Raw genomic sequence first — 16,966 nt, 5'->3', positions numbered from 1 at the left:
TTCCCCTGAACAAGGCAGTTAACCCACTGTTCCCCTGAACAAGGCAGTTAACCCACTGTTCCCCTGAACAAGGCATTTAACCCACTGTTCCCCTGAACAAGGCAGTTAACCCACTGGTCCCCTGAACAAGGCAGTTAACCCACTGGTCCCCTGAACAAGGCAGTTAACCCACTGGTCCCCTGAACAAGGCAGTTAACCCACTGGTCCCCTGAACAAGGCAGTTAACCCACTGGTCCCCTGAACAAGGCAGTTAACCCACTGGTCCCCTGAACAAGGCAGTTAACCCACTGGTCCCCGGGCGCCGAAGACATGGATGTTGATTAAAGCAGCCCTCCTCACCTCTCTGATTAAAGGGTTGGGTTAAATGCAGAAGACACATTTCAGTTGAATGCATTCAGTTGTACAACTGACTAGGTATCCCCCCTTCTTTTCCCAAGTTATGATATACATTGCATTCAGAAAGTATTCAGACCCCTTGACTTTTTCCACATTTTGTTACATTACATCATTATTCTAAAATTGATTAAATCGTTCCCCCCCCTCATCATTCTACACACGATACCCCATAATGACAAAGCAAAAACTATTTTTTTGCACATTTATAAAACAAAAAACCCCCGAAATATCACATTTACATAAGTATTCAGACCCCTTTACTCAGTACTTTATTGAAGCACCTTTGGCAGCGATTACCGCCTCAAGTCTTCTTCAGTATGACGCTACAAGCTTGACACATCTGTATTTGGGGAGTTTCTCCCATTCTTCTCTGCAGATCCTCTCAAGCTCTGTCAGGTTGGATGGGGAGCATTGCTGCACAGCTATTTTCAGGTCTCTCCAGAGATGTTTGATTGGGTTCAAGTCCAGGCTCTGGCTGGACCACTCAAGGACATTCAGAGACTTGTCCCGAAGCCACTCCTGTGTTGTCTTGGCTGTGTGTTTAGGGTCGTTGTCCTGTTGGAAGGTGAACTTCCCTCCAGTCTGAGGTCCTGAGTGCTCTGGAGCAGGTTTTCATCAAGGATCTCTCTGTACTTTACTCTGTTCATCTTTGCATCGATCCTGACTAGTCTCCCAGTCCCTGACGCTGAAAAACATGATGATGCTGCCACCAGCATGCTTCACCGTAGGGATGATGCCAGGTTTCCTCCAGATGTGACGCTTGGCATTCAGGCCAAATAGTTCAATCTTGGTTTCATCAGACCAGAGAATCTTGTTTCTCATGGTCTGAGAGTCTTTAGCCGGTTGTCATGCGGGCTGTCAGCTCCAAGCGGGCTGTCATGTGCCTTTTACTGAGGTGTGGCTTCCATCTGGCCACTCTACCATAAAGGCCTGATTGGTGGAGTGCTGCAAAGATCGTTGTCCTGGAAGTTTCTCCCATCTCCCCAGACGAACTCTGGAGCTTGAGTGACCGTTGGAGCTCGAGGGAGAGTCTTGGTAGCTCCAAACTTCTTCCATTTAATAATGATGGAGGCCACTATGTTCTTGGGGACCTTCAATGGTGCAGAAATGATTTGGTACCCTTTCCCAGATCTGTGCCTCAACACAATCCTGTCTCGTAGCTCTACTGACAATTCCTTCGACTTCACGGCTTGGTTTTTGCTCTGACATGCACGGTCAACTGTGGAACCTTATATAGACAGGTGTGTTTCTTTCCAAATTATGTCCAATCAATTGAATTTACCACAGGTGGACTCCAGTCAAGTTGTAGAAATGTGTCATGGATGAACAAAGGAAACAGGATTCACCTGAGCTAAATGTCCAGTCACATAGCAAAGGGTCTGAATACTAATAAAGTATTTCTGTATTTTTTTTAAATACATTTGCAAACATTTATTAAAACGTGATTCGCTTTGTCATTATGGCATATTATGATGTCATTATGGGGTATTGTGATGTCATTATGGGGTATTGTGATGTCATTATGGCGTATTGTGATGTCATTATGAGGTATTGTGGTGTCATTATGGGCTATTGAGTGTAGATTGCTGAGGATCTTTTTTTTTATTTAATCCATTTTAGAAAAAGGCTGTAACGGAACAAAATGTTGAAAATGTCAAGGGGTCTGAAAACTTTCCGAATGCACTGTACATGTACTACAAAATGTAGAGATTCTGATAGCTTTCCTTAAGGGATTTCTTAAGCAAATATAAAAATTGCATTATCTGAAGATTCCTGAATTCATGATAAATATGATTTAGTGTTTTTACCTACACTATACATTATCCCCTGACATTGGATTTGAACCAGTGAGCTGGATAATTTGCATTTCATTCTCTCTAATTGTATCCTAATGCTATTTGCTACAGGATTATCTAGTTTAATTTCTCTTACGTAAACAGGTCCATGCTTGAGAAACCCAATAGCCCACCCTGGTATCCATTACATGGCAACGCAGTAGGGAAGTGCATTTAAACTTAAGTCGTAGGCCATAGGTCTACTAAGATCAGGCTTTGTGATCAAATTCCCTCCTCCGTATCATATAGAGTACAGTAAATCTCAACACAAGTTATATCAATGGTTTCACTCTGCAACATGCAGCGATCGCCGGCAAATTAAACACATACAAGGGTGGGGACTGATCTGTAGATAGCCATGCAAATACACTGGCCATGTGAAACGCAATGGCCTGTCATCATGTGTACTTTGTAATGTATTGCTTATAATACAGTAAATGTTTATTTTTCCCCTTTACCCTTTCCAATTCACCTTTACCATTATTATATAGACCTGTATTGTTGCATCGTTGGTATGTTAAATGTGTGTGATTGTCCTTGTCTATCAGTGTATCAGTGTTTAGTGTGACTGTCCTTGTCTATCAGTGTATCAGTGCTTAGTGTGACTGTCCTTGTCTATCAGTGTATCAGTGTTTAGTGTGGCTGTCCTTGTCTATCAGTGTATCAGTGTTTTGTTACTTTGTGGATCCCAGGATGAGTAGCTGATGCTTCTACAAAAGCTAATGGGGATCAAAAATAAACAAATCAACAAAAATTGACGTGAGAAAACAAGACCAACTTTCTATTGGTTTAAATAGGAAGAAGTGTAGGTGGGGTCAGAAATGTTGAGTGGAGATGGAGACATCCACAACCACGTCACTATAGGCTGCCACTATAGAGCTCAGCGCTTGAAGAAATGTACTGTCTCCCATTTACCCTACAGTCAGTCAGTCTGGGTGTGGTGTGCTGTGGTCTGGGTGGATACCAGAGTATAACTCCAAAAGGGAACTCTCAGGGCGTGGTCAGTCACAGTCTGATACCGTCGTGCTACTGCTGAGCCCGAGTGTCTTCAGTAAGGAGAGAAGAAGAAGCTGGATAGCTGGAGGGGGAAGAGGTCTGCTGCAGTCTAAGGCAGAAGCAGATTGTCTTTGGTGAACAGGGAAGGAGAGGCTGGATAGTTGGAGGAGAAGAGGACCAGACCAAAATATTACCTGTTTTTACTTATTATGTTTCTAGAGGATGTAAGATAACGACAGAAGACAGAGGGATCTGAACAGAAGACCTGAACAGAAGACAGGAGGATCTGAACAGAAGACAGGGGGATCTGAACAGAAGACAGGAGGGTCTGAACAGAAGACAGGAGGGTCTGAGCAGAAGACCTGAACAGAAGACAGGGGGATCTGAACAGAAGACAGGGGGATCTGAACAGAAGACAGGGGGATCTGAACAGAAGACCTGAACAAAAGACAGGGGGATCTGAACAGAAGACCTGAACAGAAGACAGGGGGATCTGAACAGAAGACCTGAACAGAAGACAGGGGGATCTGAACAGAAGACCTGAACAGAAGACAGGGGGATCTGAACAGAAGATCTGAACAGAAGACAGAGGGATCTGAACAGAAGACAGGGGAATCTGAACAGAGAAGTAGAATATAAGACTGGTGAATAATAGAGCTCAACTCTTTTTGAAGCATTGCCTTTTTTCCAGTACTTTTAGAATGTGTTGTAAAAAGTACTGGTAACAAACTCACTGCATGACTCACTGCATGACGAAATGCTTTTTCTGGTTACTTTTTCCATGCTGATGTTTCTTCCCCACAAAATATTTTAGAGCTCTGGCATGTGGTATCCCCATTAAAACCCTTCAACGTTTGGAGGATCTATCAAAGATTATAAATACTCAAACTTCCATCAACTGTTAAAGCGGCTACAAAAAGAGGTTTTAATTTGAGATGGCCTTTTCTTATTTGTCAAGTTATTGTCCTTTGGAGAAGAGGCAGGGTGTGTTTCTTCAGGTGTGTAGATGTATTATTTCACATCAACACTGAATGGCCATATTGTGGTGGACTAACACAGCATTACCTGGATTGGAGACAAATTAAAGTACATGAAGGAAAAAGTACATGTGGAACATGGACTCAGAAAAAGAAGATAATGCAAACAGCAACTGTCTTGTCCAACCAGAAGACATCATTTCAGAGTCTCATTTGGGTATATATGGTGAGTCAACAGACCAATCAGATGACTGCATTTCAGAAAGGCTGTATCCACAAGGATATAGTGGGTCAACTGACCCTGTTGAACAGAGAGTGATGATAGACAAACATAGGAACAGTTTGTCATCAGAGGACTGCAGTATGGAGGAGCCTATAGACACACAGAATACCACAGACAGAGCCAATCAGGACATGACAACTGACTCTCCCAGTACAGACAAGTTGGAATCAACAGACCAGTATAATCAGTGTGTGTCAACAAACAACCGTCATCAAGATAGGGTCGCAAACAATCATGATAAAGACAAAGTCAAGGAGATGAAGCACACAGAGGTGTCGACAGACAACTACAACAGGCTGGCCTGGTTAACAGATAGTGAAACCAATCCAAGAGCCAGAAGTTATCAGAAAATATTTACATATGATAACCACAGCCAAGACTCTGACAGCAAAGACTTACCTGCTGCTGATGTTGTAGCCAGAGACCTTGCTAACGCCTCTGCAGTAATGGCTGGGGAACCTGCTACTAGTACACCACTACCTTCAAACACCAGAAAACTGGTGATAACCATGACCAGGACTGAGCCTATATCTGATGACCGGCAGCATACAGCCTCTGAAACTGAGAGCCTGTTAGAGGCTGGAGAGGCTGAAACTGAGAGCCTGTTAGAGTCTGGAGAGGCTGAAACTGAGAGGCTGTTAGAGGTTGAAGAGGCTGAAACTGAGAGCTTGTTAAAGGCTGGAGAGGCTGAAACTGAAAGCTTGTTAGAGGCTGGAGAGGCTGAAACTGAGAGCCTGTTAGAGTCTGGAGAGGCTGAAACTGAGAGGCTGTTAAAGGCTGGGGAGACTGTTAACACACTGGTTGAGGAACTTCCTCACGCATCTGATCCTGTGTCTGAGATCACAGCCCATTCTACAGCCCAGTCCTCTCAGCCCTGTAGTACCCAGGATGGAGTCCCAACCCCAGCACCAGCCAGTCCCCAGGATGGAGTCCAAGCACCAGCCAGTCCCCAGGATGGAGTCCCAACCCCAGCACCAGCCAGTCCCCAGGATGGAGTCCCAACCCCAGCACCAGCCAGTCCCCAGGATGGAGTCCCAACCCCAGCACCAGCCAGTCCCCAGGATGGAGTCTCAACCCCAGCACCAGCCAGTCCCCAGGATGGAGTCAAGCACCAGCCAGTCCCGAGGATGGAGTCCCAACCCCAGCACCAGCCAGTCCCCAGGATGGAGTCCCAACCCCAGCACCAGCCAGTCCCCAGGATGGAGTCCCAACCCCAGCACCAGCCAGTCCCCAGGATGGAGTCCCAACCCCAGCACCAGCCAGTCCCCAGGATGGAGTCCCAACCCCAGCACCAGCCAGTCCCCAGGATGGAGTCCCAACCCCAGCACCAGCCAGTCCCCAGGATGGAGTCTCAACCCCAGCACCAGCCAGTCCCCAGGATGGAGTCCAAGCACCAGCCAGTCCCGAGGATGGAGTCCCAACCCCAGCACCAGCCAGTCCCCAGGATGGAGTCCCAACCCCAGCACCAGCCAGTCCCCAGGATGGAGTCCCAACCCCAGCACCAGCCAGTCCCCAGGATGGAGTCCCAACCCCAGCACCAGCCAGTCCCCAGGATGGAGTCCCAACCCCAGCACCAGCCAGTCCCCAGGATGGAGTCCCAACCCCAGCACCAGCCAGTCCCCAGGATGGAGTCCCAACCCCAGCACCAGCCAGTCCCCAGGATGGAGTCCCAACCCCAGCACCAGCCAGTACCCAGGATGGAGCGCCAACCCCAAAACCAGCCAGTCCCCAGGACGGAGTCCCAACCCCAGCACCAGCCAGTCCCCAGGATGGAGTCCCAACCCCAGCACCAGCCAGTCCCCAGGATGGAGTCCCAACCCCAGCACCAGCCAGTACCCAGGATGGAGTCCCAACCCCAGCACCAGCCAGTCCCCAGGATGGAGTCCCAACCCCAGCACCAGCCAGTCCCCAGGATGGAGTCCCAACCCCAGCACCAGCCAGTCCACAAGATGGAGTCCCGACCCCAGCACCAGCCAGTACCCAGGATGGAGTCCCAACCCCAGCACCAGCCAGTCCCCAGGATGGAGTCCCAACCCCAGCACCAGCCAGTACCCAGGATGGAGCGCCAACCCCAAGACAAGCCAGTCCCCAGGATGGAGTCCCAAACCCAGCCAAGGCCAGTCCCCAAGATGGGCTCCTAGCCTTAACCACAGGTCCAACCAGTGGCCCTCCCTCTGGCACCACCTCCACCAGAACCACCTTCTCCCCCGGTTCCCCAGTGGACAAGCCCCTCCAATTCCCTGCCTTGTTCAGTGGTCTGAGGATCCCAAAGAAAGGGGTGACAGTGCCGGATCAGGACATAGTGGGTAAGATCAAAACACCAGCCCCAGCAGTTCTCAGTGTGGACAAGCTTGTGAGGAGAAAGCTGAAGACAGTTCGCAGGAGGCAGGGGAGCTTCTTGGACCAGCTCTCCCAGTTCCTGAACCTGGAGAAGGATGTCAACAGTAAGACAGAGGAGTTTACAGGAGAGGACAGGAGGGATATTACAGGAAAGGAGAGGAAGGAGTCTACAGGAGAGGACAGGGGGGAGATTACAGGAAAGGAGAGGAAGGAGTCTACAGAAGAGGAGAGGAGGGAGATTACAGGAAAGGAGAGGAAGGAGTCTACAGAAGAGGAGAGGAGGGAGATTACAGGAAAGGAGAGGAAGGAGTCTACAGAAGAGGAGAGGAGGGAGATTACAGGAAAGGAGAGGAAGGAGTATACAGAAGAGGAGAGGAGGGAGTCTTCAGGAGAGGACAGGAGGGAGTCAGAGCCCTCAGACGAGACCGAAGGAGTCAGAGTTGAACCTGAAGATGGGATGGAGGAGAAGGAGAAGACAGAACAGGAAGAGGGAGGTGAACGGCAGAAAAGAGGAGAGGAGAAAAAGACAGACCAGGACACAGAGAAAGAGAAGACTGAAGTTCTGTCTGTGATAGACCCTCCGGAATCTTCAGAACCTTCACATTCTCTAGAACTCTCAGAACCTTTAGAACCTCAGAAGCCTCCTCCCACCAGTGCGGAGGTGGCGTTCGATGCCTTCAAGGCCTTCTTCATCCCCAGGCCCCTGAGGAGAGAGGGAGACAGGGGGGACCAGGAGGCAAAGAGGAAGGCCTGGATCTTTGAGAGAACCTCCAAGACTCCTGAAAAGAAAAACCTCACTGACTCAAAAGTATGCATTAGTGTTTTGTTGTCTAGCTCTCTCTTTGTCTACACTCAATCATGTTTTGCTGTGTCTCACTTGTATCCAAAGTGACTTACACACAGTGCATACCTACACATACTGATTATATGAGTGAATACCATGCAGTCATTTCATTACTCAGTGACTGCAATGCTCTATGCCTTATAAAGCATTACTTTGTAATATGTTTCATTACTTTGTAATATGTTCTGTTGCCGTTATCCCCCCCAGTTGGAGACATCGATCTCAGGTGATGGAGAGGACCGTTCCACCCCAGGCCGTCTGCAGGCCATCTGGCCCCCGACTAAGGAGGAGAAGGTTGGACTGAAATACACAGAAGCAGGTAATCTACTAGTAAACACATATTCACTATGGCTGGAACGCTACACTAGCTTGAGGTATGTGGATATGTGTGTGAGATACCTCTGATTACATATTATTATATTATCATGATGTCAAAGAGAGATTCTAGTTCTATGTACAGATCTCAATATCACTAGGATTCAGCCCGTGGCCTTGATCTATGTGGCTCATGCAGCCAACCGGGCCAGCTTCTTGCTGTGACTAACTGTGGGTTGCAGTATGTAGTAGACAGAACAGTGGATCGACAGAGAAATAGAGGGACAAAGAGAGAGAGACAGAGAGAGAGAGAGAGACAGACAGACAGAGAGAGAGACAGAGAGGGAGAGAGAGAGAGAGAGAGACAGAGAGAGAGAGAGAGAGAGAGAGAGAGAGAGAGAGAGAGAGAGAGAGAGAGAGAGAGAGAGAGAGAGAGAGAGAGACAGAGAGAGAGACAGAGAGAGAGACAGACAGAGAGAGAGACAGACAGAGGGAGAGAGAGACAGAGAGAGAGAGACAGACAGAGAGAGGGGAGGGGAGTGGGGAGAGAGAGAGTCAATATTTGCTCTGTGGTATCTCTGTGGTACATGTACAAAACCATGGTTTAATTGTAAGGTAAATACTCCACCCTGTCCCTGTGACTGTCCACAGCATCAGGCTGCTTCCTGGTCTCTGGATGAGTAATGTCACATGGGCAGTGTTTTGGGACAGGGCTGTGTGTACAGTGGTGACAGAAGCTATTCCATTAATATCTTCAATTCTAATCCCTCAGAAAACACATCAGATGTGTGTGTGTGGATGTGTGTGTGTGTGTTTTGTCAGGAGCCTCTCCTTGTGCACACACTCCTAAAAACACACCTAAGCACCAGCTGTTTATCCTACAAAGAAAACACCCATGCCAAGACTATCCAACAAACAGATACATCTATAAATGGCTTCAGTGTGATTAAGTGAAAATGACGAGGAATGGTAACCATATGCGAAGTAGAACACAGTTCAGTTGTGATAGTTTTGTTCCTGTTTATGTTGATGAGTGGACTCGCTCTGTCCTCCAGAACACCAGGCAGCCCTGCTGCAGCTGAAGAGAGAATGCAACGAGGAGGTGAAGAAGATACAGGTCAGTAAAGCACAGTACAACACCAACTTATTTTTATTTATTTTATTTCACCTTTATTTAACCAGGTAGGCTAGTTGAGAACACCTTTATTTAACCAGGTAGGCTAGTTGAGAACACCTTTATTTAACCAGGTAGGCTAGTTGAGAACACCTTTATTTAACCAGGTAGGCTAGTTGAGAACACCTTTATTTAACCAGGTAGGCTAGTTGAGAACACCTTTATTTAACCAGGTAGGCTAGTTGAGAACAAGTTCTCATTTGCAACTGCGACCTGGCCAAGATAAAGCATAGCAGTGTGAACAGACAACACAGAGTTACACATGGAGTAAACAATTAACAAGTCAATAACACAGTAGAAAAAAAGGGAGTCTATATACATTGTGTGCAAAAGGCATGAGGAGGTAGGCGAATAATTACAATTTTGCAGATTAACACTGGAGTGATAAATGATCAGATGGTCATGTACAGGTAGAGATATTGGTGTGCAAAAGAGCAGGAAAGTAAATAAATAAAAACAGTATGGGGATGAGGTAGGTGAAAATGGGTGGGCTATTTACCAATAGACTACGTACAGCTGCAGCGATCGGTTAGCTGCTCAGATAGCTGATGTTTGAAGTTGGTGAGGGAGATAAAAGTCTCCAACTTCAGCAATTTTTGCAATTCGTTCCAGTCACAGGCAGCAGAGTACTGGAACGAAAGGCGGCCAAATGAGGTGTTGGCTTTAGGGATGATCAGTGAGATACACCTGCTGGAGCGCGTGCTACGGATGGGTGTTGCCATCGTGACCAGTGAACTGAGATAAGGCGTAGCTTTACCTAGCATGGACTTGTAGATGACCTGGAGCCAGTGGGTCTGGCGACGAATATGTAGCGATGGCCAGCCGACTAGAGCATACAAGTCGCAGTGGTGGGTGGTATAAGGTGCTTTAGTGACAAAGTGGATGGCACTGTGATAAACTGCATCCAGTTTGCTGAGTAGAGTGTAGGAAGCAATTTTGTAGATGACATCGCCGAAGTCGAGGATCGGTAGGATAGTCAGTTTTATACCACCCACCACTCCAACACTTCCGGCGCCGACTGAGATGGCCGCCTCGCTTCGCGTTCCTAGGAAACTATGCAGTTTTTTGTTTTTTACGTGTTATTTCTTACATTACTACCCCAGGTCATCTTAGGTTTCATTACATACAGTCGAGAAGAACTACTGAATATAAGATCAGCGTCAACTCACCATCAGTACGACCAAGAATATGTTTTCCGCGACGCGAATCCTGTGTTCTGCCTTACAAACAGGACAACGGAATGGATCGCTTGCAGCGACCCAAGGAAACGACTACGAAAAAGAGGGAAACGGCGGTGTTCTGGTCAGACTCCGAAAAAGGGCACATCGCGCACCACTTCCCAGTATTCTTCTTGCCAATGTCCAGTCTCTCGACAACAAGGTTGATGAAATCCGAGCAAGGGTGGCATTCCAGAGGGACATCAGAGACTGTAACGTTCTTTGCTTTACGGAAACATGGCTTACTGGGAAGACGCTATCCAGGGCGGTACAGCCAACGGGTTTCTCCACGCATCGCGCGGACAGAAACAAACATCTCTCTGGTAAGAAGAGTGGCGGGGGCGTATGCCTCATGACTAACGGGACATGGTGTGATGAAGGAAACATACAGGAACTCAAATCCTTCTGTTCACCTGATTTAGAATTCCTCACAATCAAATGTAGACCGCATTATCTTCCAAGAGAATTCTCTTCGATTATAATCACAGCCGTATATATCCCCCAAGCAGACACATCGATGGCTCTGAACGAACTTTATTTAACTCTTTGCAAACTGGAAACCATTTATCCGGAGGCTGCATTCATTGTAGCTGGGGATTTTAACAAAGCCAATCTGAAAACAAGACTCCTAAATTTTATCAGCATATCGATTGCGCAACCAGGGGTGGTAAAACCTTGGATCATTGTTACTCTAACTTCCGCGACGCATATAAGGCCCTGCCCCGCCCCCTTTCGGAAAAGCTGACCACGACTCCATTTTGCTGATCCCTGCCTACAGGCAGAAATTAAAACAAGAGGCTCCCACGCTGAGGTCTGTCCAACGCTGGTCAGACCAAGCTGACTCTACACTCCAAGACTGCTTCCATCACGTGGACTGGGACATGTTTCGTATTGCGTCAGATGGGAATATTGACGAATACGCTGATTCGGTGTGCGAGTTCATTAGAACGTGCGTCGAAGATGTCGTTCCCATAGCAACGATAAAAACATTCCCTAACCAGAAACCGTGGATTGATGGCAGCATTCGCGTGAAACTGAAAGCGCGAACCACTGCTTTTAATCAGGGCAAGGTGTCTGGCAACATGACTGAATACAAACAGTGCAGCTATTCCCTCCGCAAGGCTATTAAACAAGCTAAGCGTCAGTACAGAGACAAAGTGGAATCTCAATTCAACGGCTCAGACACAAGAGGCATGTGGCAGGGTCTACAGTCAATCACGGACTACAAGATGAAATCCAGCCCAGTCACGGACCAGGATGTCTTGCTCCCAGGCAGACTAAATAACTTTTTGCCCGCTTTGAGGACAATACAGTGCCACTGACACGGCCTGCAACGGAAACATGCGGTCTCTCCTTCACTGCAGCCGAGGTGAGTAAGACATTTAAACGTGTTAACCCTCGCAAGGCTGCAGGCCCAGACGGCATCCCCAGCCGCGCCCTCAGAGCATGCGCAGACCAGCTGGCCGGTGTGTTTACGGACATATTCAATCAATCCCTATACCAGTCTGCTGTTCCCACATGCTTCAAGAGGGCCACCATTGTTCCTGTTCCCAAGAAAGCTAAGGTAACTGAGCTAAACGACTACCGCCCCGTAGCACTCACTTCCGTCATCATGAAGTGCTTTGAGAGACTAGTCAAGGACCATATCACCTCCACCCTACCTGACACCCTAGACCCACTCCAATTTGCTTACCGCCCAAATAGGTCCACAGACGATGCAATCTCAACCACACTGCACACTGCCCTAACCCACCTGGACAAGAGGAATACCTATGTGAGAATGCTGTTCATCGACTACAGCTCGGCATTCAACACCATAGTACCCTCCAAGCTCGTCATCAAGCTCGAGACCCTGGGTCTCGACCCCGCCCTGTGCAACTGGGTACTGGACTTCCTGACGGGCCGCCCCCAGGTGGTGAGGGTAGGCAACAACATCTCCTCCCCGCTGATCCTCAACACGGGGGCCCCACAAGGGTGCGTTCTGAGCCCTCTCCTGTACTCCCTGTTCACCCACGACTGCGTGGCCACGCACGCCTCCAACTCAATCATCAAGTTTGCGGACGACACAACAGTGGTAGGCTTGATTACCAACAACGACGAGACGGCCTACAGGGAGGAGGTGAGGGCCCTCGGAGTGTGGTGTCAGGAAAATAACCTCACACTCAACGTCAACAAAACTAAGGAGATGATTGTGGACTTCAGGAAACAGCAGAGGAACACCCCCTATCCACATCGATGGAACAGTAGTGGAGAGGGTAGCTAGTTTTAAGTTCCTCGGCATACACATCACAGACAAACTGAATTGGTCCACTCACACTGACAGCGTCGTGAAGAAGCGCAGCAGCGCCTATTCAACCTCAGGAGGCTGAAGAAATTCGGCTTGTCACCAAAAGCACTCACAAACTTCTACAGATGCACAATCGAGAGCATCCTGGCGGGCTGTATCACCGCCTGGTACGGCAACTGCTCCGCCCTCAACCGTAAGGCTCTCCAGAGGGTAGTGAGGACTGCACAACGCATCACCGGGGGCAAACTACCTGCCCTCCAGGACACCTACACCACCCGTTGTTACAGGAAGGCCATAAAGATCATCAAGGACATCAACCACCCGAACCACTGCCTGTTCACCCCGCTATCATCCAGAAGGCGAGGTCAGTACAGGTGCATCAAAGCTGGGACCGAGAGACTGAAAAACAGCTTCTATCTCAAGGCCATCAGACTGTTAAACAGCCACCACTAACAGTGTGAGTGGCTGCTGCCAACACACTGTCATTGACACTGACCCAACTCCAGCCATTTTAATAATGGGAATTGATGGGAATTATGTAAATATATCACTAGCCACTTTAAACAATGCTACCTTATATAATGTTACTTACCCTACATTATTCATCTCATATGCATATGTATATACTGTACTCTACATCATCGACTGCATCCTTATGTAACACATGTATCACTAGCCACTTTAACTATGCCACTTTGTTTACTCTGTCTACACACTCATCTCATATGTATATACTGTACTCGATACCATCTACTGTATGCTGCTCTGTACCATCACTCATTCATATATCCTTATGTACATATTCCTTATCCCCTTACACTGTGTATAAGACAGTAGTTTTGGAATTGTTAGTTAGATTACTTGTTGGTTATCACTGCATTGTCGGAACTAGAAGCACAAGCATTTCGCTACACTCGCATTTAACATCTGCTAACCATGTGTATGTGACAAATAAAATTTGATTTGATTTGATTTGATTTTACTAGGGTAAGTTTGGCGGCGTGAGTGAAGGAGGCTTTGTTGCGGAATAGAAAGCCGACTCTTGATTTGATTTTCGATTGGAGATGTTTGATATGAGTCTGGAAGGAGAGTTTACAGTCTAGCCAGACACCTAGGTACTTATAGATGTCCACATATTCAAGGTCGGAACCATCCAGGGTGGTGATGCTAGTCGGGCATGCGGGTGCAGGCAGCGATCGGTTGAAAAGCATGCATTTGGTTTTACTAGCGTTTATGAGCAGTTGGAGGCCACAGAAGGAGTGTTGTATGGCATTGAAGCTCGTTTGGAGGTTAGATAGCACAGTGTCCAAGGACGGGCCGGAAGTATATAGAATGGTGTCGTCTGCGTAGAGGTGGATCAGGGAATCGCCCGCAGCATTAGCAACATCATTGATATATACAGAGAAAAGAGTCGGCCCGAGAATTGAACCCTGTGGCACCCCCATAGAGACTGCCAGAGGACCGGATAGCATGCCCTCCAATTTGACACACTGAACTCTGTCTGCAAAGTAATTGGTGAACCAGGCAAGGCAGTCATCCGAAAAACCGAGGCTACTGAGTCTGTCGATAAGAATATGGTGATTGACAGAGTCGAAAGCCTTGGCAAGGTCGATGAAGACGGCTGCACAGTACTGTCTTTTATCGATGGCGTTTATGATATCGTTTAGTACCTTGAGTGTGGCTGAGGTGCACCTGTGACCGGCTCGGAAACCAGATTGCACAGCGGAGAAGGTACGGTGGGATTCGAGATGGTCAGTGACCTGTTTGTTGACTTGGCTTTCGAAGACCTTAGATAGGCAGGGCAGGATGGATATAGGTCTGTAACAGTTTGGGTCCAGGGTGTCTCCCCCTTTGAAGAGGGGATGACTGCGGCAGCTTTCCAATCCTTGGGGATCTCAGACGATATGAAAGAGAGGTTGAACAGGCTGGTAATAGGGGTTGCGACAATGGTGGCGGATAGTTTCAGAAATAGAGGGTCCAGATTGTCAAGCCCAGCTGATTTGTACGGGTCCAGGTTTTGCAGCTCTTTCAGAACATCTGCTATCTGGATTTGGGTAAAGGAGAACCTGGAGAGGCTTGGGCGAGGAGCTGCAGGGGGAGCTGTTGGCCGAGGTTGGAGTAGCCAGGCGGAAGGCATGGCCAGCCATTGAGAAATGCTTGTTGAAGTTTTTGATAATCATGGATTTATCAGTGGTGACCATGTTACCTAGCCTCAGTGCAGTGGGCAGCTGGGAGGAGGTGCTCTTGTTCTCCATGGACTTCACAGTGTCACAGAACTTTTTGGAGTTGGAGCTACAGGATGCAAACTTCTGCCTGAAGAAGCTGGCCTTAGCTTTCCTGACTGACTGCGTGTATTGGTTCCTGACTTCCCTGAACAGTTGCATATCGCGGGGACTATTCGATGCTATTCGCAGTCCGCCACAGGATGTTTTTGCGCGGCTCGAGGGCAGTCAGGTCTGGAGTGAACCAAGGGCTGTATCTGTTCTTAGTTCTGCTTTTTCTGAACGGAGCATGCTTATCTAAAATGGTGAGGAAGTTACTTTGAAAGAATGACCAGGCATCCTCAACTGACGGGATGAGGTCAATGTCCTTCCAGGATACCCGGGCCAGGTCGATTAGAAAGGCCTGCTCACAGAAGTGTTTTAGGTAGCGTTTGACAGTGATGAGGGGTGGTCGTTTGACTGCGGCTCCGTAGTGGATACAGGCAATGAGGCAGTGATCGCTGAGATCCTGGTTGAAGACAGCGGAGGTGTATTATATGAGGGTGCCCTTGTTTACAGTGTGAGGTTGTACCTGGTGGGTTCCTTGATGATTTGTGTGAGATTGAGGGCATCTAGCTTAGATTGTAGGACTGCCGGGGTGTTAAGCATATCCCAGTTTAGGCCACCTAACAGAACAAACTCTGAAGCTAGATGGGGGGCGATCAATTCACAAATGGTGTCCAGGGCACAGCTGGGAGCTGAGGGGAGTCGGTAGCAGGCGGCAACAGTGAGAGACTTATTTCTGGAGAGAGTAATTTTCAAAATTAGTAGTTCGAACTGTTTGGGTATGGACCTGGAAAGTATGACATTACTTTGCAGGCTATCTCTGCAGTAGACTGCAACTCCTCCCCCTTTGGCAGTTCTATCTTGACGGAAGATGTTATAGTTGGGTATGGAAATCTCAGAATTTTTGGTGGCCTTCTTGAGCCAGGATTCAGACACGGCAAGGACATCAGGGTTAGCAGAGTGTGCTAAAGCAGTGAGTAAAACAAACTTAGGGAGGAGGCTTCTGATATTGACATGCATGAAACCAAGGCTTTTTCGATCACAGAAGTCAACAAATGAGGGTGCCTGGGGACATGCAGGTTCTGGGTTTACCTCCACATCACCCGCGGAACAGAGAAGGAGTAGTATGAGGGTGCGGCTGAAGGCTATCAAAACTGGTCGCCTAGAGCGTTGGGGACAGAGAATAAGAGGAGCAGGTTTCTGGGCATGGTAGAATATATTCAGGGCATAATGCGCAGACAGGGGTATGGTGGGGTGCGGGTACAGTGGAGGTAAGCCCAGGTACTGGGTGATGATGAGAGAGGTTGTATCTCTGGACATGCTGGTTGTAATGGGTGAGGTCACCGCATGTGTGGGAGGTGGGACAAAGGAGGTATCAGGGGTATGAAGAGTGGAACTAGGTGCTCCATTGTGAACTAAAACAATGATAACTAACCTGAACAACAGTATACAAGGCATATTGACATTTGAGAGAGACATACAGCGAGGCATACAGTAATCACAGGTGTTGAATTGGGAAAGCTAGCTAAAACAGTAGGTGAGACAACAACAGCTAATCAGCTAGCACAACAACAGCAGGTAAAATGGCGTTGACTAGGCAACGGGGCCGACAGATAAAACATAAACAAGCAGAATGGAGTACCGTGATTAATGGACAGTCCAGCGTGCATCAGCTATGTAGCCAAGTGATCAGTGTCCAGGGGGCAGCGGTGGATGGGGCAGGGAAGCTGGACTGGCGAGTGTTATCCAGGTTTTAAAAAACTAACAATGACTAAATAGCTTGTAGCTAGTTAGCTGGTTAGCTTCTGGAGGTTCTTGAGTGTGTTCTAAAAATTAAAAATAATAGCGATTCCATATCACATTGGGTGAGGCAGGTTACCGGAAGGTATAAACAAATTAAAAATCGAAAAGAGAAAGAAAGTATATATGGGTCCAGTGAGTGATTGGGACGCGGCGATTCAGACGGTTAGCAGGCCTGTGCTAACAAGCTAACAGTTATTAGGCCGGGGCTAAACAAGGTAGCAGTTAGCGGACC

The 16,966-nt window shown here is 47.9% G+C and overlaps 1 protein-coding gene across 1 annotated transcript in view; it reads left to right on the top strand.

The window, feature by feature from the left end:
* Positions 1–4,996: 4,996 nt before the first annotated feature.
* Positions 4,997–16,966, top strand: part of LOC118387225 (formin-like) — an 80,032-nt gene continuing 68,062 nt past the window's right edge. The window contains exons 1-4 of the mRNA XM_052523335.1: positions 4,997–5,275; positions 5,368–7,635; positions 7,879–7,990; positions 9,042–9,103. Coding sequence (XP_052379295.1) covers positions 4,997–5,275; positions 5,368–7,635; positions 7,879–7,990; positions 9,042–9,103 — 2,721 coding nt within the window. The remainder of the gene's footprint in view (positions 5,276–5,367; positions 7,636–7,878; positions 7,991–9,041; positions 9,104–16,966) is intronic.

This window comes from Oncorhynchus keta, chromosome 8, assembly GCF_023373465.1.
Source record: "Oncorhynchus keta strain PuntledgeMale-10-30-2019 chromosome 8, Oket_V2, whole genome shotgun sequence".
NCBI lineage: Eukaryota > Metazoa > Chordata > Actinopteri > Salmoniformes > Salmonidae > Oncorhynchus > Oncorhynchus keta.
The sequence above is the reverse complement of the archived record's forward strand: the minus strand, read 5'-3'. Positions and strand labels throughout refer to the sequence as shown.